At 45.4% G+C, this 26,002-nt stretch overlaps 1 protein-coding gene across 1 annotated transcript; it reads left to right on the forward strand.

Moving 5' to 3' along the window:
- Window positions 1-10,605: 10,605 nt before the first annotated feature.
- LOC100833403 (protein ENHANCED DISEASE RESISTANCE 2) lies at window positions 10,606-20,542 on the forward strand. The gene is made up of 22 exons (XM_010236485.3): window positions 10,606-11,116; window positions 11,475-11,728; window positions 11,815-11,868; window positions 12,183-12,248; window positions 12,516-12,622; window positions 13,386-13,459; window positions 13,544-13,660; window positions 13,746-13,786; window positions 13,878-13,978; window positions 14,074-14,169; window positions 14,564-14,628; window positions 14,733-14,804; window positions 14,921-15,076; window positions 16,407-16,627; window positions 16,702-16,741; window positions 16,821-16,975; window positions 17,090-17,191; window positions 17,791-17,835; window positions 19,233-19,373; window positions 19,525-19,620; window positions 19,753-19,854; window positions 19,941-20,542. Exons 2-22 carry the CDS (start codon window positions 11,498-11,500, stop codon window positions 20,037-20,039), a joined length of 2,181 nt encoding a protein of 726 aa, XP_010234787.1. The 5' UTR covers window positions 10,606-11,116; window positions 11,475-11,497; the 3' UTR covers window positions 20,040-20,542.
- Window positions 20,543-26,002: the final 5,460 nt, after the last annotated feature.

A 26,002-nucleotide genomic window follows, 5' to 3' on the forward strand; every position in this document is an offset into this window, starting at 1 on the left:
GACAATTCCGCACAATCTCAGTGGAGGGATCGTCGAAACAATACTTGAAGCAACGGATACCTTGTGAGAGAGAAAAGAGGCAGAAATAAGGAAAGATTAGGCGATAGAAGATCAAGAGGAAGAAGAAAAACAAACATGAAAAGACCATCCTATCCTTTTGAGTTTGGATAGGGGTGTATAAAATCAGGTCTCTTCTGACTTAGCGTGAGACCTTTGCGTGGGAGCCTCCAATCAGTAAATATAAGCTTAACGCTAAACTGCGGTTGAGTCTCAAGCAAACTAGAGCACCATAGTCAACTTAATTCAATGCAAAGCAGAACCTAAATTTCCACATTAATTTGCGCGTCGAAATGTGTTGATATATTAGAACTAAATAGACGGCCAGTCAGGTGCATGAACATATTAGAGTTGAAGTTCACTGATATCATGCATGTGCCTGCACCGATTAAGTTGCACATCCATGCTGCATTGGCTAAGGCCAGACCACCCATTATTTGTCTCTATCTAATAAATTGAAGTGCGCACAATAAGTTTAAAAGATACAATAGGGTGAAATACATGTAGCTAGGATGCATGGCTTGGGCTTGGCCCTTCATGGGTGTGCATCGGCCGATCCGCCTCCCCCACCTCCACCGCTACCACTCCCACCATTTTTCTCATGGCCAATTCCTCCACCGTTGCCAAAAGCATTTGCATTTGCAAATGCACCACCGGGCCAGCCCCCGTTATTAGAAGAGTTTGAGCCTGAACCAATGCCCTCACCAACCCCATAACCTCTAGATGCAGAATTGCCGCTAGCTCGTCCACGACCTCCACCACCACCGTTACCACTAGCACTAGAATGCCCGCCAAAAGGGTCTGTACCGATCTGAGTTGAGCCTGAGCCCAAGGCAGATCCGGAACCAAACCCAGACCCACCGGATGGTCCACCTCCACCGCCGATACCTTCTCCCTCGCCACTTCCATGGACTGATAATCCATGTTTGCCATTTTCAGCGGACCCAACGGCATTCCCAGTTCCCGACCCAGCACAATCGACCAAAACCACACCCTCTCCCCTTCCGGTGCCTGTTGCTTCGGAACTAGAGAATCTGGCTACCCTCGTAGCATTGACTAACCCAGTGCCTAAGAATACAATGAAAGTAAGAGCTACTACGAGTTTAGTGCCTGCCATATTGTGAGCTTGGGAGTGTAAGATGAGATGTGTGTTAGAGCAAAGGATCACATGGGTATTTATAGGCCGCCGTCGCCATGCAGCGGCTCTCTATCTTAATAAGTTCGGTGGTGGTACACCGTCGGATGTATGAGCAGATAGAAAGAGCCTAGAGCTACAACTCCCAGAAGATCGAGATCAAGGAAAATGCAAAACGGAAGCTAAAACACAACCAGTGTGTGCAGCTCGAACGTTGACTTGACTATACACATGCATGAGACGTAATGAAGCGGATCACAAATTCACAATGCACTTGTTTTCTAAATTTCCACCATCGACACTACTACGGAAAGACTTATCAGTAACGGTCGAAAAACAACAAGTAACGGGCGGGGCCGCCGTTGCTAACTCCTGCCAGTAATGATGTGTATAACGTTTCCGCGCCCGCCACTGATAATAGGTACATCAGTAACGGTCGCTTTGCCCCATCAGTGTTGGGCGAGCGACCGACACTGATACATTTTCAGTAATTAAAAAAAAATTAAAACCACAAAAAATACACGGCATTTATACACAGAAAATACACAGTACATGTATTTGGAATACACAGAAAATACACAGCACAACACATATATTTCGAATTAAACCATAACCACATCATTTCAAGCATACAAATGTATATAAAGCCGCATCATTTAAAGCATATAAAGCATACAAATGTATCTCACTTCACGACATTGATTACAAAGTGTCAAAATTTCATAGCAAAATCAAGTTTGAACCTATTGTTGTGGGTGAACCCTAGTAACCACTTGTTCCACGCATTCGTAGAAGTCCCCACTAGGCTTGATGATCTCATTGTTGATGAGATGGCCGAACTCCCTTTGAATGTTATACACGATCCATTTAGATCGGTGTGCCATTGTCATTTAGAGCCGCCAATACTCTTCCACAGCCGCGATTGACCCCTTCCACTCAGGCTTGAACATGCTGGCATTCTCCATAAGGATGTGACAACAGTAGTAGCCATAGTACACAGTGCCGGGCAGCTGTTGCTGGCAAGGGAACCTATGGTTGTGGTGAGACTCGTCTTTATAGCCTTTACCAGCTAGTTTTCCCTTGCTCGCAACTTTTTAGGCAGTGGTAATGAGTGACTTGATGGGTTTCCAGTAGCGACCTCGAACACCCTTCTTCGGAAGTAGTGAATCGAAATAGTACACCGCGGACCAAGGCAAACAAATGAGTAGTGTCACCCAATGGTCTCTGTTTTCAAAAGAAACAAACTTTAGTAACTAAGGGTGTATAAGAAAGACTGAATTATTAAAAACAAACGGTTCCATATATAAAATTCAATTTACTCCAAATTAAGGAAGAAGAGGATAAACTCGTGGTCAGCGTATTTCTCCAAACATGCCACCAAGTATTTTTTAGACGCCAGGGTTCTTGAGTGGTCCTTTCCTGGCTCTAGACCGATGTCACCGTACTTGAACACCGCAGGGTCTAGAATGGCTACTTTTTTGACCTCCATTCGCCGCATTTTCCTTATTTGGTAGGCAGACCACGGCCTTAAGAGGTTGATATCAAGCTTTTGGCGGTTGAAGAGGTGGAACAGTTCATTGAACTCCACACAAAAGGTTATAGGACATTCCTGAATGCCCCCAGTTTCTTGGTCAAAGAAACCATAGTCTCGTGGGATTCAAACATTGATTTGTTGGGCATGCTGTTGAGAACCAGTTGATGCTTGCATGTACAACTGATGAAGCTCTTGCATCTCTCTGGACACGGCACGCAGGGAAGGTTCGGTGAGCATCGGTTTTCCAGGATAGTAAATAAGCACCCAGTCAAACTCCCTAGCCACGAAATAGGATCCGTCTTCGAATCTCTAGCCTTTACAGGGGTTCTTCATGAGAATGTCAGGCCTATTGTCTTCCCACACTCCAGTTTTGCTGTTGTTATCGGTCGCGGTATCAGAAGTCATGACTACACCACTATTTTGATACGTGCTTTTACGGTCCTGAGACGCAGTGTAGAAGTTATAGCCGTTGATCGCATATGATTGCCAAGTAGAGATGTGGTAAGCAGGTTCCCGTGACAAACATGCAACCGTCTCTTCAGATTCATTGGTCGTCTCCCTGCCGTACCAATAATTCTTCAGCCACGCTGCGAATGTTTTATTGCGCTCCCAGTGGATCCAGACTTCTCCTCTTTTAGGGTTTTCATTTCGCAGTTGTTCCATGTGCATTTGTTGATAAGGCCGGCAGCAATCGATAGTTTGCAACACAACCAAATGTGCTCTTTCAAAGTTAGCTTCCCTTCTCTTCCATAGACATTAAGGAATGTATGTCCAAGGCTGCCTTCGCCTTCGAGCTTGCCCTTGTGCCGTCATTCGGGAACACCTGTTGATTTCTGATCGGCCAACCAATCCGTGCAGAACTCGATGCATTCTTCTGCCCTAAAGCTTTCCACGATGCTACCTTCCGGACGCGATCTGTTACATACGTAGCGCTTCAGAACCCCGATGTATCGTTCAGGGCCATACATGTATGCAGGAACGAGGGCCCTAGGGACAAAATTTCATCGCATATGTGGATCATTAGATGGACCATGATATCGAAGAATGATGGAGGGAAGAACATCTCGAGTTCGCACAAAATCTGTATCATACTATCCTGCAGTATCTGGCATCGTCTAACGGTGATTGACTTCTGCGAGATGCTGTCAAAGAAGTCAGAAAGCTTCATGATTGTCTCCCTTACGTGCGGCTCCATGATACCTCTGATTGCGACTGGAAGTAACTGAGTAAGTATGACATGTTTGTCGTGAAACTTCATGCCAGATAGCTTGTGACTCTTCATATCAACTAGATGCTTGATGCTCGATGAGTAGTTCGATGGAACTTTAATGCCCTACAGGCACTGCCACATCCTATGCAACTCGTCCTTATACAGGTTGTAACATGCAAGACGACACCACATGGTCACCGTCATGAAACCATTCTTGTCGGCTGCCGACACTTGATCTTTGCCCCACAACTCTTTTCTGATAGACATGAGTTCCATGTCCTTCCGTGCATTGGGTTCATTTTTTGTCTTCTCTGAAATGTTCATCAGCAACCCCAGCACGCTGTCGCATATATTTTTCTCCACGTTCATGACATCTATGCTGTGGCGACATTCTAAATGTGCCCAGTACCCCAGGTCCCAGAATACGGACCTCCTTTTCCACACGATGCCTTCAGGTTCCTTATATTTCTTCGCAGCAATCTTTTCGAGGACAACTTCAAGATCGTTCACAATTTGGAGGATTTGCATACCAGACTTCTCCTTCGGCGTTGTCTCGTGCTCCGTCTTCCCATTGAACCTTTCCTTGTCATCCCTCCAAGGGTATTTAGCATCCAACCACTTTCGGTGGCCCATGTAAACAATTTTGGATGAAGCGGGCAACTTCTCTGATATCGTGTTTTCCCCGCACTTTGTACAGGCCTTGTAGCCATGTGTCACCTGGCATGAAGTATTTCCATTCGCGGGGTAGTCATGCACGCAGGTGAGAAGCGCTGCTCTCATCGTGAAGTACTCCCTCCTGTTTGCGTCCCAAACCACTCTACCAGGGTTCCAAAGCTGCTTCAGCTCATCCTTCACTAGCTGCAGATACACATTTAGGTCAGCTCCCGGTTGCTTTGGACCATGTATGAGCATGCACATGTGGATGTACTTTCTCTTCATGATTAACCATGGAGGAAGGTTGTAGACAAACAAGATCACTGGCCATGTGATGTGCTTGTTGTTCATGTTTTTGAAAGGATTTATCCCGTCAGTGCTGAGACCGAGCCTCAGGTTTCTGGGCCCTGCCCCGAAATCTGGAAATGCCGTGTCGAAGTTCCTCCACTGAGTCCCATCGGTAGGGTGTCTTAGGACCCCAGGTTTCTCCACACGGTAGTGCCCGTCAGGATCGAATGATGTCTGCGTCAGATCGTGATGGACGAGATACCTCGCGTCCTTAATGTTCTGCATCCAACGCTCAACTCGGCCACCTTCCTTAAGATACCAGACAGTCTTTGCCGGCCTACCCTTCATCATTTTGTGAAATCATACGTGATGTGTAACATTGGCAAGTGTTTTAGATGAAACATTGATGTTGATACTTTGGGTAATATGTTTACTTATGTGATAAGATGTATCTTGTTTGGACTTAGTGTTTTGCTTGTGGTGTGTTGATCCATTAGTTTCTTATGTGAAAAACATGGCGTGAGTTGTGTGGAACTTACCCTGAGTCAAGTCGTGGACTTGTGCTCGTACTGGTTATTTGTGTGTTCGCTTTCAGGTGTTGCCGGAGCTAGAGAAACGTGGTCGATGATGGGATCGAGGGACGAAGCTTGGGAGAAGCTGAGGTCGAGGATCGATGTCATGCGGGATGTTCATGCGAAGGAACAATGGAAGTAAATGCTACGATGATCCGGGAAGGCATCGGTTTGTCGTACGTTGTTTATACCGGAGATGTACGGTATTGGGGATATTCGACACGTGATGGTCGAGTTTTGAAGACATCACAAGAAGAGTTGATGCCATGGAGTGGCATCGACGTGAAGACATGTAGTTCCAGCCATGGCTGGATGAGAACTGTTTAAAGACTAAATAGTAACATCATGAAGATGGTGTTCGATGGAAAAGTGGTCCACATGAAAGTTGTGCGCGTCGTCGAGACGAACAACTTTGCTTTTGGAGTCATCTCAATCCGAGGTTGTATGCAGATCCCACGGGCAGAATACCAACCGGGACAGAGGAGTTCGTGTTGGATTCGGACTCGGTTTAGAGTCACGAATTTTCTCTTTTAAATAGAAGACGTCTAGGCTAGGGTTTGTGCAACGACCACCACTGATGTCTCTCGCGAGGAATGATGGTACATCAGTGGCGGTCGCCTCGCGCGACCGTCACTGATGTATGGCTGGGCGGGGACGGACAGACCCCGCTTTGTTCATCAGTAACGGTCGCGCCCGCGACCGACATTGATGTTATTCATCAGTAAGGGTCGCGCCGGACCCGTTACTGATGTGCCGTGAGATATAGACCGTTTTGTAGTAGTGCGATCCCTCGATCTTCTTAGATTGGTGGAGCAAACGATGCATAGATCATCTTGCATTGCATCTGAATTAATTAGCATCCATGATTCCATATGTCCGCACTCTGCACCGATCGATAAGTTGGCGTACCATGTAAGTGTCCGAGTTAACTTGAATGCAAAGAACGACCTAATGGGCTACTACCTCCGTTTTATAATTCTTGTCGAAATCTTACATGTATCCAGACATCTTTTAGGAATAGATACATCCATTTTTAGGTAAATTTGAGAAACGGAGGAAGTAGTTGCTGTGAGCATATGGATACCAAGACTTACATATGTACTCGGCACGTACGTACACAAGTACTAGTACGTACCTTGCCGTACTGTGCAGTTATTGACCCACCTGCGTAGGAGGACGTATTGTTGTTTCGATCGACGTCAAAAGTAAAACAAGGTGATGTGAAAATTAAATATACTCCGTATAAAACAAGTTGATCCGATCAGTCTTCGTCCACGCATTGGTGCCCGATCGAGATCAACATGCACACTTAATGGAGTGATAGCGAATTCCGTGAACGAGCCGGTGAGGTCTGACTACTGCTCACTTGACTTGATGCTAGCGAACTGCGAACATCAGGTACTCCCTCAATTTGAATGCCATTGAATGATGTACCTGAACTACCTACCAGCACATCCATGCATGAGTGAGCCAGGCAGTCTTTTTCAGTCGTTACTCGTTACGAGCAGTAGCCACTGGCACTAGGAATCCGATTATTCCGTTTTATTGCTAGTTACAATTTTCTTTTTGTTGAGAATTGATAGTTACAAAAATTTGATTTGAAGATTTAGAGATGGGCCGAAAGCGAGATGCGGCCGTACGTTTGCATCCGTAGCTAACAGTCATAGAAAAACAGAACAGCAGTTGTACATTTCAAGTACGGTACTCCTCTCGGCCCATATGCATAGAGCTCGATCGCAGCTAGCCTGCCCGAGGTCGTCCTTACATTTCACGTTTCCATGTACTCTCCACTTGGCCCAATGCCAGCCCATATGCATAGTACAGCTGGACAGATCGCAAGCTCCGAGGTCGTCGCTGCATTGTCAACTCAACTACTATCTTTCTTCGATCAGTGCTTGGAAACTTTGCACATCAACTACTGAGTACTAGTGATCCATCATGCAATGTACGTAGTACCATTCGTAGCTAGAGCTCGCTGTACTATAAGTACCCATGCAATTAATCTTTCTTCATGCACCATTGATCTCACTTAACCAACAATGGCTGGTACCAAATTCGTAGCACTAGGTTTTCTTGTTTTACTAAGCATCGGGTTATCCAATGCTGCAAGGGTAGCTAGATTGTCTAGTGCCGAGGGGCAAGGTCAAGGAGTGGGAGAGGGTGCTGGGTCTGGAAAAGGTGCCGGGTCAGGGGCCGGAGGTGGCTCCGGGTCAGCGGACAGTGGCGTTGATCCTTCGCATGCTCATGCTCAAGCTAGCGGTGGCAGCAACGGGGCAGGTGGTGGGGAGGACGGCGGAGCCGGAAATGGGTCCGGGCATGGCTCAGGCTCTAGCAAAAGTACTAGCCAAACTCCCGCAAGAGCCTGGTTTAGCGGGGGATGGGCTAACGCAGGAGGTGCTGGCAGCGGTGCCGGTGCCGGAAGAGGTGATGGTAGCGAAGGTTCTAGTGGCCATGGTGCTGGTTCAGGGTCTGGCAGCGGCTCGCGAAGGCTTTTATGGGGCGTCTGGTTATGCTAGCGGTGCTGGCAACGGCGGCGGCTGAGGACAGGGCGAACGCGGTGGACACGGCGATGGTAGAGGGAATGGGGCTGGTTATGGCAACGGTAAAATCCCATAATTATTAAACCCCTTTGGTAGTCCAGTAAACTTAACGCTGAGCCCATCAGGCCATTTTGTTCACCTTAGTACTGTCACACCATGTATGTTTCGTTTTTCCCAAATTTGCATCATCGTTGTTCAGGCAACAATTAAGGAAATAAATGGCGCTTTAATCTTGGTGATTGCAGAGACTATTGTTAGTAACCACTGAACTTAATGTTATGACACCAAACTAAATGTTAAACATGCAAGTTATGTGTATATATCTGAGAATATGTAAATTCCTTTAAAAAAATGTAAATTCTGTTGGCAACCGCCTATATTATTGTTACAACTGCGTAATACTGCCGGTTGTATTCAAATCCTCGCTACACTAATCTTGGAGTGTTTCTTGCGGCTATCAGTGTCCCGAGCACGGTTTATCCACTAATACCCATCCCGTACGTGGCCACCGCCGCCTTCATGTCGCCTACTGGCCGCGCCTTCGATTGCCTTACGATCCCTTAACGCAACGCTTGCCTGGGCCCCAGCTAGTTTTTCAAGACTTACCTTGGAAAACTCAGTTCGACCCGTGCTGGCATCATGAGCCCCTCCGACCATGTCCGGGAGCATCCACTGACTCCCGGTTCCATCCGGTCACCCTCTCCTCCCTCCCCACTCCTGTTGGGCGAGGTCGCGTTCGCTCTTCCAGGTCGGTGAGGCCTAAATTGATGGTGGGTTCGTCGTTTGATATTGACACATAAGCAGGAATGATAACTAAGGGTTGAGGTGCATGTCTTGTCATATCAATTATGATCTGAATTAGTCACGATCAACCATAATGTAACGTCGTAAATCGTGTCATCTATTTTATACTCTCTTCGCATAACTTTTGTTTACTGTTAATCTTTTTAAAATTTGACTCACTTTTGTAACAAATTATATCAACATCTACTGGTCACAAATCAAGATCATTAGATCCATGTTTCGTCAAAAAAAATCATTAGATCCGTTATGAAATATATATATATATACCAATATATTAAATTAGACTTGATGGTGATGGTACGGACGTCGCGATAGATTTTTTCATCAAAATTACGAGGGATATGCCACTCCCGCACGATAAAAAAAAGGTTTCGCTTAGCTGTTGTCAATCCCTGCAAAAAGAAGGCCTCCCGCATCAGAACCGTCCGCGGCACCCCGCGGCAGCGTCTCTCCCAGTCGTGCTGACGAGCTCCCCGTGACACCGCGCCGGTGACGTCCTTGGCTCCGTGCAACGCGACATGCCCATCCCTCCCCACACGGCGGCACGGACGAGCTCCCCGCGGCACAGCGCCGGCAAACGCGACATGCCCATCGATCCCTCCCCACGCGGCGGCGCGGACGAGCTTCCCGGTCCCCGCGGCACAATGCCGGTGACTTCTCTACATCGCGACATCCCCATCCCACCCCTTCCCACTGCGGCAGCGCTCCCTCCTGCGGCCCTCCTTCCAATGCCCCTCCCGTTACGCCCCAGTTCGCCTCCTCCAGTCTCGCGTCCCGAGCACGATGAGCATGCCGTTGCTAGCTAGCCTGCCAAAAAAATACCAATGCGTCTCAAAACCAAACGTTACTAGAAGAGGAGTCAGCGGTGGCGACGGCGTCCATGGGAAGAGTAGCAGTCTGCGGCAACGACCACAACAGAAGGCGGCGACGCCGGGGCCGCAGCAGGAGGCGGCGGAGGCAGGTCTGCGGGAAAGGAGGTGGCGGTGGCGGAGTCTTGAGGAGGAGGAGGCGGCCACTTGAGGAGGAACCAGCGGCTAGCGGGAGTCATGGAGTTTCAGGTAAGCCACGAGTATGGCGAAATTGTGTAACGGGCACAATACGAGAGGGAAAACGTCAGAATGGTGTGCTGAACTGAACCAATTGAAAAGTTAAAATTTATACCAATATATTAAATTAGAGTTGGTGGTGATGATACGGGCGTCGCGGTACGTCACGTCACCGAAATTACGTCCAATATGCCACCTAATATCCCAGGTCCCGAAACCGTCCGTCTTCGTCCATCCTCAGCGCAAGCCCTCTCCTCTCGATCTCCCATATGACACGGGTGCAAACTCCCATCCTCCTCTGTCCCCACACGAAACGGATCTCCCGCACGAGAAATATTATTCTGTAGCAACGCACGGACGCTAGTATTTTCATATTATCTTGGTTTGACACTGCAAATGTTGTTATTTTTTATAAATAATTTGGTCAAATTTTAAAAGATTTGTCCGTTAATAAAAATTATACGTCATGCATTTTAGAAACGGGGCGAGGATGAAATTATTGAGGAACTTTGCAGTCCTTCGCCCAGAGTCCGCGCGATTGCGTCCGTTTCCCTCCTGTTCGTCCGCGAAGCAGGCTATTTACCATCTTTTCGGTTTTTTTTCGAGAAACCGTGTCTGCGGTCGTTGTTGGGCCGTGAGTAGACTGCTGCCGTCCGATACGAATGAATGGTAGATCGAGTATGCCAGGGCACGCCGTGACATGCCTCTGGCACCGGATCCCAGTCGTGTCTCGTTTGTGACGATTTCGGGCTTTTGGCTGGCTTTTTCGCTCTCGCCCGGCTTCCGCCGCCCCGTGGAACGAGGCGAGAACCGAGAAGCGGACGCGGACGCAGCGCGGCACGTGCTTCTCTCCGGCCTTTCCCGGGTTGGACTTGCCCACTCTCTCTCCACCCTTCTCCACCTCGTCCCCCTGCCGCCGGCCTCAACCCCCGCTGCTCCCATACTCGCCGCCTCGCCCCGCAGATCGCTGGATCTGGATGACCTCGACGCCCGCGCCCCGAAGACCTCCGCATCCGTCTCTTCCTCGGCTTGTCGCCGCCCGCCTCACCTGCCGCTGCTGCCTCGGATCCTCGCCGTCTGCCTTGTCCCCGCACTCGGCCTGCTGCCGCCCGCCGTATCTCGCCGCGCTGGTGCCCCGTCGTGGTAGAGCCGCCGTCCCGCCGTCGTGGTAGTAGGCGGCGTCCTCGCCTGCAAGCACTGCCTCGCCGTCCCCATCCCCGAGGGAGCCGTCACCCCCGCCGTCCCTTTGGTCGCCTCCCCGTGTCCGGACTGTAAGGTTGGTTCCTTCACTCGAAATGTGTGTTGGACGATTTATGGTTCAACATCAATTTGTGGCTGGAGATTGAACTGCGTATCAATTTAGTTATGTTCAGGTTTTGTTATGGAGTAGATCACTTCCAGTTTCCCTGTTCCTATTAGTTGCAATGTGCAATATGGCAAAATAGATAATGCTCAGGTTAGATGGAAATTGTATTATAGTATCAGTTTGGGTGATTGGAATAGGGTGCTATAATGCTGTGAAGGTCCACATGGTGAATGGCAAAATAGGGCAAACCATTAGACCAGTGATTCGGGTGACCTCAATTCATGATGTTAGTATTGACCTATGCAAATGGCTCTTTATGTCTGAGCAGTGTTGCTTGGGAGGGAGTCAAGGATGTCGTCATCTTCGTCGACTGTAGTTTACGAGGGATGGATGGTCCGGCACGGTCGCCGCAAGATCGGGCGGTCCTTCATCCACATGCGGTACTTTGTGCTAGAGACCAGGCTACTGTCATACTTCAAGCGCAAGCCCCAGCACAAGATGCCCAAACTCCCCATCAAGTCCCTCCACATTGATGGCAACTGTAGAGTTGAGGACAGGGGGCTCAAGATGCACCATGGCCATGTATGTATCTCTTCTCATTATTTCCTCTCAGCATCATCCTTCGCATTGCATTCCAACCATTTTCTTTTCTCATTATTCTCCCGCAGATGCTTTATGTCTTATGTGTCTACAACAAACGGGAGAAGCATCACCGCATCACGGTACTGAAGCCTTTCTTATTTCCTTCCACCCGTATTCCTTCCATCACCTTAATAGTCAGTTTGTTTTACCTGCACTGCACTCACATATGGTACCGTTTAATCTCTCAGCGGGCAAATGCTACCAGATTATTTATGATCTATTAGCCATTGTGGTATGATTCATTCATATGGAGGAACTTACTTTACTGGAGAAAAAAAATTATGGTCTTGCATATCTTCAGAGTTTTTCAATATGACTCATTAATAATCCTATATGTCTTCTATGTATTTAGTTGATGTTTTGACTTCAAGTATGTTTCTGTACCTTTTACTAGATGGCGGCATTCAATATCCAGGAAGCCCTAATTTGGAAAGAGAAAATCGAGATGGTCATTGATCAGGTTTAACATGGACAAACCCTAACCTCACACATATATTTTGCTTTCAGTAATAACTGTCTTTTTCTTTGTTCTTTCACGGATCACTAAATTAGAACAGGCAAACAAATACTCAATAAAATTGTCACCCTTGTTGCAGACCACTGTATAAAACTAATTATGAGTTTACGGCAAAGGGGACTTTTTTTTTCTACAGTCTGAAAACAATATAATATAGTTCACTGCATTATGCCCCAGTGCACCTAAATTGATTCTTCTGAACTGATGCAGCAACAAGGTGTAGTGCCTCCTGATGGTGATACAGCCTTTAGCTCATCGCAGCAAAAGGCTAGCATAGAGAATGGAAGGAAATCTTCTTCCTCTGATCGTGAAAGTCAGTAAGTGGCACGTACCATGTTTGTTTGGCCAGTTATGCATTTTCTTTGTACTCTATGTGTTCTACTCTTGTCCATTTTAGTTCATTTGAACTAGTTTTTTCTACTGTAAATCCATGTTTTCTTAGGTTGTGTTGTTATACTGTCACTAGCTTTTATGCTGAGAGCACATTTGTCAGTAATCCTTGTATGGACTTACAAACATTTTCCTTGTACCAACTACCAATTTAATAATGCTATGTCTGCACCTGTCATCTGTCTTGTATCAGTTGACAGCTAGTATCCTGGAATATCATACTTCAATGTGATTGTTCTCTTCCTTTTTAACAATGTTTGTTAGTGGCTTGATGAATTAAATTCTGGAGTACCATTGTCTGTTTATATGATATTCTGTTCTAAAATTTACGGTGTGATCTAACTAGGTCAACATTTATTTGGTATTTGGGGATTGTCTTATCTCTAATCTATTGTAACAGTTCTTGCAGTAATGTCGAACATTATGAATTTATGGTTTTATTGAGATTGAAGAAAGAAGGGAGCATCCATTGGAGCCATATAACTATGCCTTTGTAATTAATAGTTAACTCTTTGTAGCGCCATTCTTAGAAATATTTGAACTCTTCAAGTTTGTGTGCACTTGACACACATCATACTTACATCTAGTGATGGTGATGCTTGTGTAACTTTGGTCACATTTGTTCAATGATAACCTGGCAGAGTTACTACTTGGTATGAAATGACATGTTCCCTTATTTTGTTCTGGCAGGTACAGTCATGAAGAGGAAGAAGAGGAGGAGGAAAATCAGCGAGCATTGATGCGGAGAACAACTATCGGGAATGGTCAGTGGCATGGGATGTTTCGCCTCCATATATGTATTTTGTTCCAGTTCTAACAAGTAATTGTTATATCACTGCTATTTGTAGGTCCTCCGGAATCATTGCGTGATTGGACTCGTGGAAACGATTTGGGAATATCAGATCAGGGAAGCCCTGCCCAAGTTTTCTCCAGAGGACACTGGCGCCTTGTCAGATGCCAGAATGGTAAGAACTTTCTTTCTCCCTTGTTACATCTCTTCTGTAACTGGGCTGATTGTTTAAAGTGGTGCTAATTTGAATTTGGCTTCAGGTCTCCGCATTTTTGAGGAGCTCCAGGATGTTGATTACCTTGTAAGTTGTTGACAGTTGTAGGCATGAACTGATAGTTTGAATCTTTTAGGCCGCATACCCTTCTTGTTTGATGCTTTTGTACTTCTCATAGGCAAGGAGCTGTAGCAGAGCAATGAAGGCTGTTGGTGTGGTTGAGGCTTCCTGTGAGGCTATATTTCAACTTGTGATGAGCATGGATACCACCCGCTTTGAGTACTTTTTCTTTGTTTTGACTAATCAACTCCACAATTGTGTATCCCCTTCTCTTTACAAAATTTTCTTACCGTTTTCCTTCTTTCTTATTTAAGGTGGGACTGCAGCTTCCAGTATGGTAGTCTAGTGGAGGAGGTCGATGGCCACACTGCAATACTATACCATAGGCTACAACTGGATTGGTTCTCAGTGTATGTTTTGTGCTTCTATACACCCCCCCCCCCCTCTCTCTCTTTTCATTTTGAGCTGCATGAGAAGTGCGAACCCATTGCAAATATTGGAGGCACACACAACCGACAAGACATTTTTCTATGATTTACAAACAGGTCATTAACTTATATTCTTGACAGATTTTAGTTCTTTACTTTGTTAGGCAGCTGAGAATTGTACATTATTCTCTAGGCTAGTTATGTTGATTCCTAGGTGTGAATTCATTAAAACTTAGTTCTGGGGAACATGTGCTAATAGAATATTGTCTGATATTTGTGCCTTCAATCTTTAGATTTACTCGTATCAGATTTTATTATAAAATCATATCCAGTTTCCTTCAGTTATTTATTTAATTACTGGAGTCATGTCCAACAGGTTCGTTTGGCCTCGTGATCTTTGCTATGTACGATATTGGCGTCGTAATGATGATGGAAGTTATGGTTGGTATTCTTGGGGTTTTACGCATCATGTGTCCATGACATTACTTATAGTGATATTTTTTCATGCGCTCTATTGATGATTGCATCTTGTTTTTCATTTGCAGTTGTGTTGTTTCAATCCAGAGAGCACCCAAACTGTGGTCCACAACCAGGATTTGTGAGGGCACACATTGAGAGTAACTAAACTGGCCTGATGAATTAAACACAGTACATAATTTGTATTTTTGTTTATATGTAATTTAGCTACCAAATTCTTATGCGTAACATTTCTTATCTTTTGCATTTATGTTAGGTGGTGGGTTCAACATTTCTCCACTGAAATCCCGTAATGGAAGAGTCCGAACACAAGTACAACATCTTATGCAGATTGATTTGAAGGGATGGGGTGTTGGTTACGTACCTTCATTTCAGCAGCATTGCCTCCTTCATATGTTGAACAGCGTTGCCGGTACAGCTCTTTGGTTTTTAATCACCTTCCGAACAACATTTCTAAGATATCACTATCAATTTGTGTCCCCTAATTCCTGAACAGTAGTACAGTACTGAGAATAAATGCGTTCCATTTGATGCATAGTTTAGCACTTCAACTAATCTGAATGATTTGATTAGAACGGTACCTTATTGTCCTATACTGCTAACTTGGGAAGTGCCCAAACTTGAGTTTATCCATTGCTAGCAGTTCCTTCCGTTATTGAGATTGTCAAACACACTTGTTTTTTGATCCTGCCTAAGCAAGGCCATGCATTTCTCCTTATACTCACTGCTTGACGCTGTGCACTAAGTGCTTCATGTCAAGCATATCTTGACATATTTCTATACAATAATTAACGCTTTAGTTTATTTCGTGATATAACCAAATATGTGTATGGCATTCCTCGCTCTGTGCTAGTTTGGAGTTGGATTTCTGTGATTTCTCTTGCATAACAAAGATTTTCACACTTGAAATGTTTTAATTCATTCTGTGATAAAAGGTGAGGATTCTTTGTTAGGTTGGTGATTTTTTAGGGTTTCTTTAAAGAAGTCTATCACTCAATTTTTACTTATTTACTTAATAGAAATGTCCCACAATACCCCTTGTAAATGGATGGCTGTATTTGGTTTGTGCTCCCTGCGACCTAAGAGAGTGCAAGGCACTGAACAAAATCCCTTCTATCCTAGGTGAATGAAATGGTGGTGCTTGCAACAAATCATGTTACCTACTAACTGTATCATCTTTTCTTTTTGAGTTATTCTTTGGATCAATGTTTTTCTCCTTTTACCTTGACCAGTTCCTCATTCAGTTTGAAAAGCTGCTTTGCTGGCATGCTGAATAACATAGAAGCCTATTTCCACCTTAGGTCACATCAGTCATCACTATAAACCCCCGACAGCTTTTGAAACCTGCATTCTATGGTAGACAACCATTCACTGGCCACATCTGATATGTATGCCCACCTTCGAGAGTCAAGAGTTAAGACTAATGGCTAATATTTATGCATGCTAGATATTTGCATTAAAAAAATATCTGTGCATGACAAAAGTATCGTCCGTATTTTCTACTGTATGATATTGATGACTAATACTACAAACATTTAACACCCCATTACCAAGATGTACATTGGTATATAGTATATCTTTGTGGGGAGACTCTTGGTATAAATCTTTTTGTCTCTGGCACTACTTTCGGTGCTCCTCATTTGGTCTTGCGCATCTGTTGATGTATAAAATTAGTTATATTATTCTGCGTACTTGATGTATCTCTATCACTTACAACTGTGCCTCCTATTTTCTGCTGTCAGGGCTCAGGGAATGGTTTTCACAAAGTGATGAAAGCCAAATACTTCCTAGGATTCCTGTTATGGACAATATGTCTCTATCCATTTCTTCTAAGAAAGGCAAAAAAACACAAGATAATACTGTGCAAACCAGCCTTCCGATGGATCAAAGTAGAAATTCTACAATGCTCGATGAGGAATCTGATGAAGATGAAGATTTTCAATTACCTGAATCTGAACAAGAGGTTAAGGAACTTTTTATAGTTTTTCCAGGGCCCTTTTTCTTACATTTCTAACTAAGATCACGTTCCCTATGCAGCCATCAACTCGTGAGCTCGATGCAGATGGTAAACTGCTAGGTATATTCGAATTCGACCTTCCTTGGGATTACTTGTACAACAGGACTCTAGTTTGCATATGACATGTTCTTAATTGTAGGGTTGGATGAGGAGGATTCAGATGAGATTGATTTGTCTGGATTTTCTGGGAATTTACGCCGGGATGATCGTGATAACAGTCGTGATTGCTGGAGAATATCTGATGGGAATAACTTTAGAGTGCGAAGCAAGAATTTTATATATGACAAAAGCAAGGTCCTGATCTTACCCAGCAGAACACCACATCAGCATCTTGCTATGAGTGTTTTACAGTATATATTTGTCTGTTCGATAGGCCCTATTCTTTATCACTTTTACTATTTATTATAGGTTCCTGCTGGAAAGCCTCTTATGGAGCTTGTTGCTGTTGACTGGTTTAAAGATGTGAAACGAATGGATCATGTTGCTAAAAGAAAAGGATGTCCAGTTCAAGTGAGTTCATAATTGAGTCCTGGTATTATTTAAGTAGTAGGCAATAAAGGAAATAAAGTGCGCACTCTTTAGTTTTGCACAACAGATAAGTCACCATATGCTTGTGAAACTGAACTAGTGATGTGATTATTAGTGGATAACCTGTTGATTAGTACATCAAGCACAAAACATTGCAGTCTTGGATGGAGTTATATACTTATATTCTGCTTGTTGAGCATCAGGTTGTACAAGGGAGTTAGCATAACACCTAAAACCATGAGTTCCTTTTCCATCTTTTGTTGCTACTCAAAACTCTTGTAATTTATTGTTTCTTTTCTTAATGAAATGACACACAAAACTTCAATATGTTCTCTGAAAAATCTATTATATAAAAATCAACACCAAGAGCCAAATTCTGTTCATAAGTTATTACAGTAATATTCTCATGTTTTATTCTACAAATTTATACTTCTTATATGTATACGTGAATAAGATTCTCTGTTGCTGATTGCCTATTTTATATTCTTTTGTTGTCTAACAAGGAAAATGTTTAATGAATATAAGCCCGTCATCAGTCACCTGCTAATTGTTTTCTTCACTATTTTTATTTCCTGTTCTAGGTTGCTGCTGAGAAGGGGCTTTTTGCATTGGCAATAAATTTACAAGTAAGTATTTATATAAAACTATCCCCTCCATTTCACTATATCTGTCCCCAATTTGGGATTCTCCATCTCAAACTAGTTGTCCACCGCCGGGAACCAAGGGTGCCCCTAGGTAAGTGCTTTGGGGGATATTTAAGTTAATGTGGCATGTCATTTTATAGGGGTATGCATGGTCATCTATTATTAACTCGTTATCAGATTTAGTGCTTTATTGGTCTATGCTTAGAGCGGGACAGGGCAAAATAGTGAAACACGGTACTTGACATAATCGGACATGTATCGTATTTGTTCCTTAAGCTCAAATTATAGTTTTTTCATTCCTTGGTGTAAAAGAAAATACAGTTTTATTTCCTGTTAACGGATCGGCTACAATCCTCTCCGAAACTCGATCCTATTTGAGTGATTTAGATCAGGGGTCACTATTGATGCTGACATTTAACAATTTGGTTTCCGATCTGTTGACGGTTGCCAAACCAAAATGGAAGGATGATAATATGCTTGTGTCCATCGCCGCTCAACCATGTCGTCATCGATAATAGAGCACAGCCTACCGTTCATCGCTATTGATGTCATTATCAGGAACAATAGATATGGGGCAAGGCTGGAGCCGCAGCCTGCAACCCAACCTTTAGCACTGGATGTCTTGGATGGGGTGAGAAGGAATCGATAAGGATACTTTCTTTTGCATGGTGGAAACATGGAGCTAGAGATGGTGGCGCAGAGGTTGGGTGAGAGAACACGTTAGGGTTCCCTCCCCCTAAGGTTGTTTGATTGGCTGGATGGGCTTATCGGGCCCATCTCCCCCATTAACTTTTCCTTCTATGGGGGTCATCTGTGTACGAAACTCTGTGGTATGTTGGTGTTTTCATCTGATCTTTACTACTACTGCCGCTCCGCAATATAGGGCATATTTTGACTGTTCAAGTATGAGCTTTGACCTTTGATTGCTTGTTCAGTATTTTCTTAATGGTTACAAAATGATAATAATAAGGAAATACTTTTGAAGACGAACCCAATAATATCAATTTTGTGTAACATAACCCACATATTATTGTATTATAATATTGGTCAAAGCTTGAATTTGGGTAGTCCAAATATGCCTTAAAGAAAGAAAGGGAGTGATTTCTTCTATTCGTGAACCCTATTCTTCCATTTGTGAACCCCATCTCCGTTCTGCAAATCTGAGATGTGTACCCCTGGTGAAATCTACTTTTGTGAAGTGGTGAACTGCTAACTCAACGATGTGTGAGTCTAGTAATAATGGTTGTGCTTCATCACCATGTCTTACTGTCTTGTACCATCATTGTTTGCTGTTCCTGTGAGTCCACAATGATAGATTGTATTGTATACTGTTATTGCATTTCTGGATAGTTTGTTGCTGATTAAGTTTGTTATTGCAGGTTCCAGGCACAACAAACTATAGTATGGTTTTCTACTTTGTTACAAAGAAACTGATACCGAGCTCTTTGTTGCAACGCTTTGTTGATGGAGATGATGAATTCCGCAATAGTAGGTTCAAGCTGATCCCATCTGTACCTAAGGTATGAATCTCGCCATCCGTCATGCTCGATGAGGTTGATGTGAAAAATAAAGAAATGCTCTATTTCGTAGACACAGGGAAGAGTAGTTTGTCTCCTGGTTACTCACTGATGAATTATAGTCTGTCTAACAGTGGGGCATTTTGAATTTCAGGGCTCGTGGATTGTCCGCCAAAGTGTTGGCAGCACACCTTGTCTGTTAGGCAAAGCAGTTGATATCACATATATCCGTGGTGCAAATTATTTGGAGGTAAGATTGCAATATCGTTCTGTCGCTTTCTCTGGGTTTTATTTTCTATATTGAAAATCAGGATATGGGTTTGACAGTGTAAGAATATGAACTGACTAAATGCATTTCTTACATGGTGATTGACCTGTGCAGATAGATGTGGATATTGGTTCGTCTACAGTGGCAAACGGAGTCTTGGGGCTTGTGTGTGGTGTGATCACAACGCTAGTTGTTGACATGGCTTTTCTTGTCCAGGTACATATTTGTCACTGTAGTACTGAGTTCAATCTTTTCATTGATGCAAGTTGTATTCACTGGCTGAACTGGAATATTTTTGGCAGGGCAATGCATATGAGGAGCTTCCAGAACGACTAATTGGTGCAGTCCGAATGTCGCACATAGAATTGTCATCTGCAATAGTTCCTGTGCTTGATGATTAACCAATTACTACAATTGTCTATTGGGGGCAACTGGTGGTCTCAACGAGCGGCATCCATCCAGTCTGCTCGAGTCTTGACAGCACACAGTAGATACATAGATAAAAAAGATGGGGACCAAGCGTTGGCACTCATGCCGTGTCAAACAACATACTGAAACTGAAGACACTTTACCTTTCTGTGTATGTAATTATGTATTGTGCTTCGTATTTGATGTGATATCAATATCGTAAAAGTCGTAAGTATTAGAATTGTGTCGTGGAAGAGAAAGGATATATTGGAATTAGGACTAGGAGACTAAGAGCGAGGCCCATGTGAGGATCAGCTCAGCTTGAATAAGCAGCCATGTTTTACTTCTTTTGGCAAGTAGGAAAGGGAGGTCATATTTGCAGTGAAACCACACAAACCAATCTTTTCATGTAACGTAACCAAGGTTACAACAATATTGATGCCATTGATGTGACGATGAAACTTGTCATGTGCAACGCTAATCCTTTTTCCCTTAATTATTACTTCTCCACGCATGTTTGCCCGTCTGCTCTTCTAGTTGTTGCAATGTTGCCATGTGTTCCGGTGTGTGTGCTGAAAGATTGCTTTCATGGTGCTGCCATTTCCGCCTTTGTCATGCAAAGTCTTGGTTTTTTTGTACCGTACATGAAAAGGATGAAACGTACATGTTCTGCCCGTTATTTTTCTGAATGAATTCCCACTGTCCCACATCCATTGTCCTGAGACTGACCTAACATAGCATGCAATTACTTACGTGGGTTGATGTTACCTGGATTTTCCTGTATTACTCTGGCCTTGCATCTCCAACAATCCGCCTTAGCCGTTTCTCAGCATTTGGGTACCGTGGGCACACAAAAAATTAAGGATACAGAAACACCTTTACTCTTTTACCAAGACGCTGTTGGAGAGACTTGATCACTGGCACAAATAACCTCGTAGTTGGAGCTAGGAGGCCTCCCGCCACTTCCTATGCGCCAGGCCGCCCTGCGCGCTAGCCTCTACGCCGACGATGCCATCGCTTTCGTCAAACCCAATTCGCGACGAGCTCCACCTCCTTCTGCAGATCCTCGAGGACTTCGGCCACGCCACGGGCCTGCGCATCAACATCGCCAAAAGCGCCGTCGTCCCCATTTGCTGCGACAACATTGACCTTGACGACGTTCTTCGGCCGTTCGCCGGCGAGCGGGTGACTTTCCCGTTCCGGTACCTCGGGCTCCCTCTCTCGCTCAGTAGGGTGAGGCTCGTGCACCTTCAGCCCATCCTGGATCGCGCCCGTGGCCGACTAGCTGGATGGAAGGGGCGCTGGCTCAGCGCTGGTGGGCGACGGACTCTATCCATCGCTGTCCTTGGTGCCCTTCCCGTCTTTGCCATGACCGCTCTCAAGCTTTCCAAGGCCTTCATCAACACCTTCAACAAGATCCGACGTCGCTTCATCTGGGTGTGGAGGATATTCTTTTTTTTTTCTTTGGAGATAGTCGCACGTAATGACAGATCACGGCCATATTATTAAAAGCTTGCGGTAAGAAGGGGTTTCGCTCTAGTGCCCGGAAATAATATTCCAAAGCCTTTGTATGCCACTTTTTCCGTATATATTTTATACTTTGTTTTAATAATATAGAATATATAGAAAGGTTTTCCATTTAAATCTATTTATCTATAAATTTATACTTTCAAATAATGTTTTCTTTCTTTCATAACAGATTATCCACTATTCGATTTTCTATTTATTAGATATTATGTTAACCAATTAAATTATTTATAAATTACTTAAAAGGAAAATTCAATGGAATTCCTTTTTTGTTTTTCTTTCAATTAGTCAATCTTTTTTTAAAAGTCCAAAACCCGATGTCGTAGGTTCAAATCCTACAGAGCGTGATTCCATCTATCTTATGTCGAACCAGAGTAAAGTAACTTAACAAAAGAAAATTGAATTGACCTTTTTCTGACGAATCGCGTAATCCCCCAAGTTCACGGATTTCCAAATTTATTAAAGAAAAAGGGAGTAATCGAAGAATTAGAGCAGCTGGGCCAGGGTGTGCTCCCCGACGGATTGCAGTGGGCTTGGTCTGCCAAACCTAGAGGCGTTCGGTAGGGCGCTACGCTTGCGCTGGCTTTGGCTCAAGTGGCGGGCTCCCGATAGACAGTGGGTTGGCACTCCCACGCCTCGCGACGACCTCGACAACGACATGTTCAACGCGGCCACCCGGGTCTCCATCGGCAATGGCACCACGGCCAGTTTCTGGAGTTCCAATTGGATCGGCGGACGGCCCCTGCGTCTCGCCTACCCCCTGCGCTCTCGTCGCAAAGGGAGTACGGTGGAACAAGCCATTGCCGGAAACCATTGGATCCTCGACCTGCCTAACGATCGGTCCCCACCCTTTCTCTCTGAATTCCTCCAGGCGTGGGGTGAGCTTCACTAGGCCGGCTCCCTCCTATGTTCTGCTGTGCCGGACACCATTCATTGGATCCTCACGGCCGATGGCAACTACTCGGCGCGCTCCGCTTATGGGCTGCACTTTCTGTGTCGGACCGCCTCTCTGCTGCCGCAGGCGGTGTGGCAGGTCTGGGCCGCCAAAGCGCAAGTTCTTCGCCTAGCTCCTCTTCCTTGATTGGCTCTGGTGCGCCGATCGGCTGCAGTGGCGCGGATGGCCCAATTGCTATTTCTGTCCGCTTTGCCAACGCAACCTGGAAACATCGATACACCTCTTCATCGAGTGCCCTTTTGCCAGTCAGCTATGGGAGGAGATCGCAAGCTGGCCCAACTGTCGCGCCCTTGAGACGGTTCTCCGCGAGACGCCTACCTCCATCATCCTCTTCCAAGACCGGGTGATTCAAGACACCGTGATCAGTCACAGAGACGGCATCGGCTCCCTCTTCCTCCTCGTCCACTTTTCCATCTGGCACGAGCGAAACTCAAGGATCTTCGAAAGCCTATCCGCCGTCCAACATCTATTTTTCGGAGCCAACCACATGAAGGTCTTGCACTTAGTTGGCGCCTTGGATAACCAGACCTCAATTGCCCCTGCAGCAAGCACACGACCCCGGAAGAAAGCCGCGTACGCAGACGAGGCCGTGTAGGTCCCATTGCCGCTCCATTTCCAACGGAAACGATCATTATCGTCTGAAAGAATCACCTCAGCCACGCGGTCATGAACCACCAGAAGATCCACAAGCGCCTGAAAGGAGAGCTCCGGGTGGATGGCCCGACGCCAACCATTGGCATGCAAAGCCTTGGCCACAGAAAGCCTAGATGCCCTACCCGAGATCTCCGATAGCAGCGTATGCGCCAAATCCGCAAGTGAACGCCCCTCCGGTAGCCAAGGATCATACCATGATGTGGGTGTGGGTGGCCCGATCTTTCGATGAGATTGATAACTCTCGATTTGGGTAGGAGGTGACATTGACGATCCGACTACAATCTAGGAGGCAGCACCTTAGCAATCGATACACCAACTCCAGAGGGTTATTGATCACGCGGGGGCACGATCCACCTGACCACGAAGGTCTTTGTTCCTGCAAACAATCGAAGAACAAGCAAGAACAAGATAAATAGCGGATGTAATCTCAAATTGCGAATATACTATATCAAACCAATGTCTCAACGAGACGATAAGTTGGGGTTCCGAAAGCGGTAAAACAGGTGGTCTAACCGACACACGCGATTACACGAAGTAGTAGCAATGGCTAACTTTTAACTAAACAAAACCCAAGGCTCCTTAGGGGGGCTCATGGGGTATATAAAGGTGGAGGGAGAGATATTTTTGTCCACCTTGAGTAAGGAGGCCGAAATCCAACTCTATCTCTAACTTTCCTAACAAACTACAACTCTTTAGGAAATAGAAAAACAGACCCGTCAGCTTGTTTTATCCTCCACGGTCAGCACGAGTCGAATCTCTTGATGGGGCCAGATCCGTTAGAAAGTTCTTGTAATTAACTTTCCAACAAGTGCTTGTTTGCTTGATTTGGACTCCGGATGCGGCCTGGGTGATTAAAACAAATTCGGGTCTCCTGACAGCTCAGACCCGAATCGGATTCAACTTTAATTCGTGATATTTTTCTCTAGGAAGCTCCGAATCATAAGCCGTTTGATTTGTTGGAAAGTACATTTGAAATCCTTCCCTCTCAGCTGTATGGATGCTTGATTCTTGTTGGCCCTCCCGTTCGCCTCCATCGTATCTCATCTTGACCTTGGACTTGAAAAGCTCGACAAGAGCCTACGTAATAAAACGAGACAAGATAGTAATAACTCCGCCTCTTCATAAATATGAAAATGAAAAAAATTACTATTTGAATTCACCTGATTATAAATCTTGTCAAATATTATAGAATTGAGGGTACCAAAGGTCGTATCCATGGTTAGTATGTCCATATCATACCAGAAATGTAGGGCTTCACCGTTCCCCCTCGCCACCTCAATCGCCGCCTCACAAAGTTCTCTGGCCTATTCCGGGATTTGGATGTTGAATTCAGCCCATGGGCACGTCGGGTCTGTACGACGTAGCCACCCCCATCTCGTTCTGAGCGCAAGATTGAGCAGCTTCAGATTGGGGTTCCTAAACCACCAATCACGCGAGGGGAGCAAACATCTTTCCATGCCACTAAGCAGTGTCCTCCGCAGACGTCTTTTCTGCCTTTCCACAAGAACCCACGACAAATCTTCTCTATGCCCGCAATGGTCTTCATAGGAAGGTCGAGAGACATCATGGCATAGACCGGCATAGCTGAGAGGGTTGATCTAACAAGGGTGAGCCGTCCCCCAAGAGTAAGCATAGGGGCGGACCATGTCTGGAGCTTGTTCGCCACCTTGTCCACCATAGATGAAAGTTGAGTTGCCGTTGGCTTCCGAAGCTCGAGGGGTAAGCCCAAGTAGGTACATGGGAAAGGTCCCACCTCAGAACCAAGCGTGCCACCCACAAGGAGGTCGTGCTCATCCGAGCAACGGATTAAATGCGCTGAAGTCTTCTGAAAATTTATATGGAGCCCGGAGACCACACCAAAGTCCTCGAGCACCGCCACAGTTGCCAGCAGTTCTCTCTCAGTCGGCTGCATGAAGATCACCGCATCGTCCGCAAAGAAGGATGCACGTTGAGAGAGACCTCGCGCGGCCAGGTGCTCGAAAAGACCAAAGGACTCTGCCTTCAATAGCACCCAGTTCAGCACATCAATGACCAAAATGAACAACATTGGCGATAGAGGATCTCCTTGCCGTAAGCCACGCCTATGCCCAATAGACTCACCAGGGACACCGTTAATCAACACCCGAGTCGATGCCGAGCCAAGGAGAGCACCAACCCAGGCAATCCACTTATGACCAAAGCCTAACCACTTCAAGATGTCAAAAAGAAAGGACCAGTGAACGGAGTCGAACGCCTTTGTAATGTAAAGCTTCAAAAGAACAGCCGGCCGACACAAAGAAAACAACTTCCTGGCAGTTCCATGGACTAGCAAGAAGTTATCATGTAGGCAGCGTCCACGAATGAAAGCCCCCTGGTGAGGTCCCACAAGCCTCGGCAACTCAGGGCTAAGGCGATTAGCCAAGACCTTTGAGACCAACTTGCCCACACCATGGATTAGGCTAATAGGTCTATAGTCCCGTACCGACGTCACGTCTTGCCTCTTCGGGAGAAGGAAAATATAGGCCTGGTTGACAGCATCGAACCCACGTGAATCGAGTGCATGGAATGCTCTGAAACAGTCCATGATATCATCCTTGATGATGGACCAACAAGTGGTGAAGAATCGGCCAGTGAAACCATCCGGCCCCGGGCACTTGTCTGGAGGGAGCTCACGAACCACACGCCACACCTTCTCCTCAGTGAAAGCATCCTTGAGACCAATCTGCGGGAATCTATCCACGTCTAGGAAGTCAAAGTTCAGGGCAAATTCCTTGTCGACCCCAGAACCAAGCAAACCCCGGGAAGGAATCAACCTCCGCCGCCATACCCGCATGGTCCGTC

This window comes from Brachypodium distachyon, chromosome 3, assembly GCF_000005505.3.
Source record: "Brachypodium distachyon strain Bd21 chromosome 3, Brachypodium_distachyon_v3.0, whole genome shotgun sequence".
In the NCBI taxonomy this organism is placed as follows: domain Eukaryota; kingdom Viridiplantae; phylum Streptophyta; class Magnoliopsida; order Poales; family Poaceae; genus Brachypodium; species Brachypodium distachyon.

Coding starts and splice junctions, on each gene's coding strand:
- LOC100833403 (XM_010236485.3), top strand. CDS start 11,498: ATGTCGTCATCTTCGTCGACTGTAGTTTACGAGGGATGGATGGTCCGG. Junction 12,249..12,515: donor TCGAGATGGTCATTGATCAG/GTTTAACATGGA, acceptor GAACTGATGCAG/CAACAAGGTGTAGTGCCTCC. Junction 13,787..13,877: donor TCCAGGATGTTGATTACCTT/GTAAGTTGTTGA, acceptor TACTTCTCATAG/GCAAGGAGCTGTAGCAGAGC.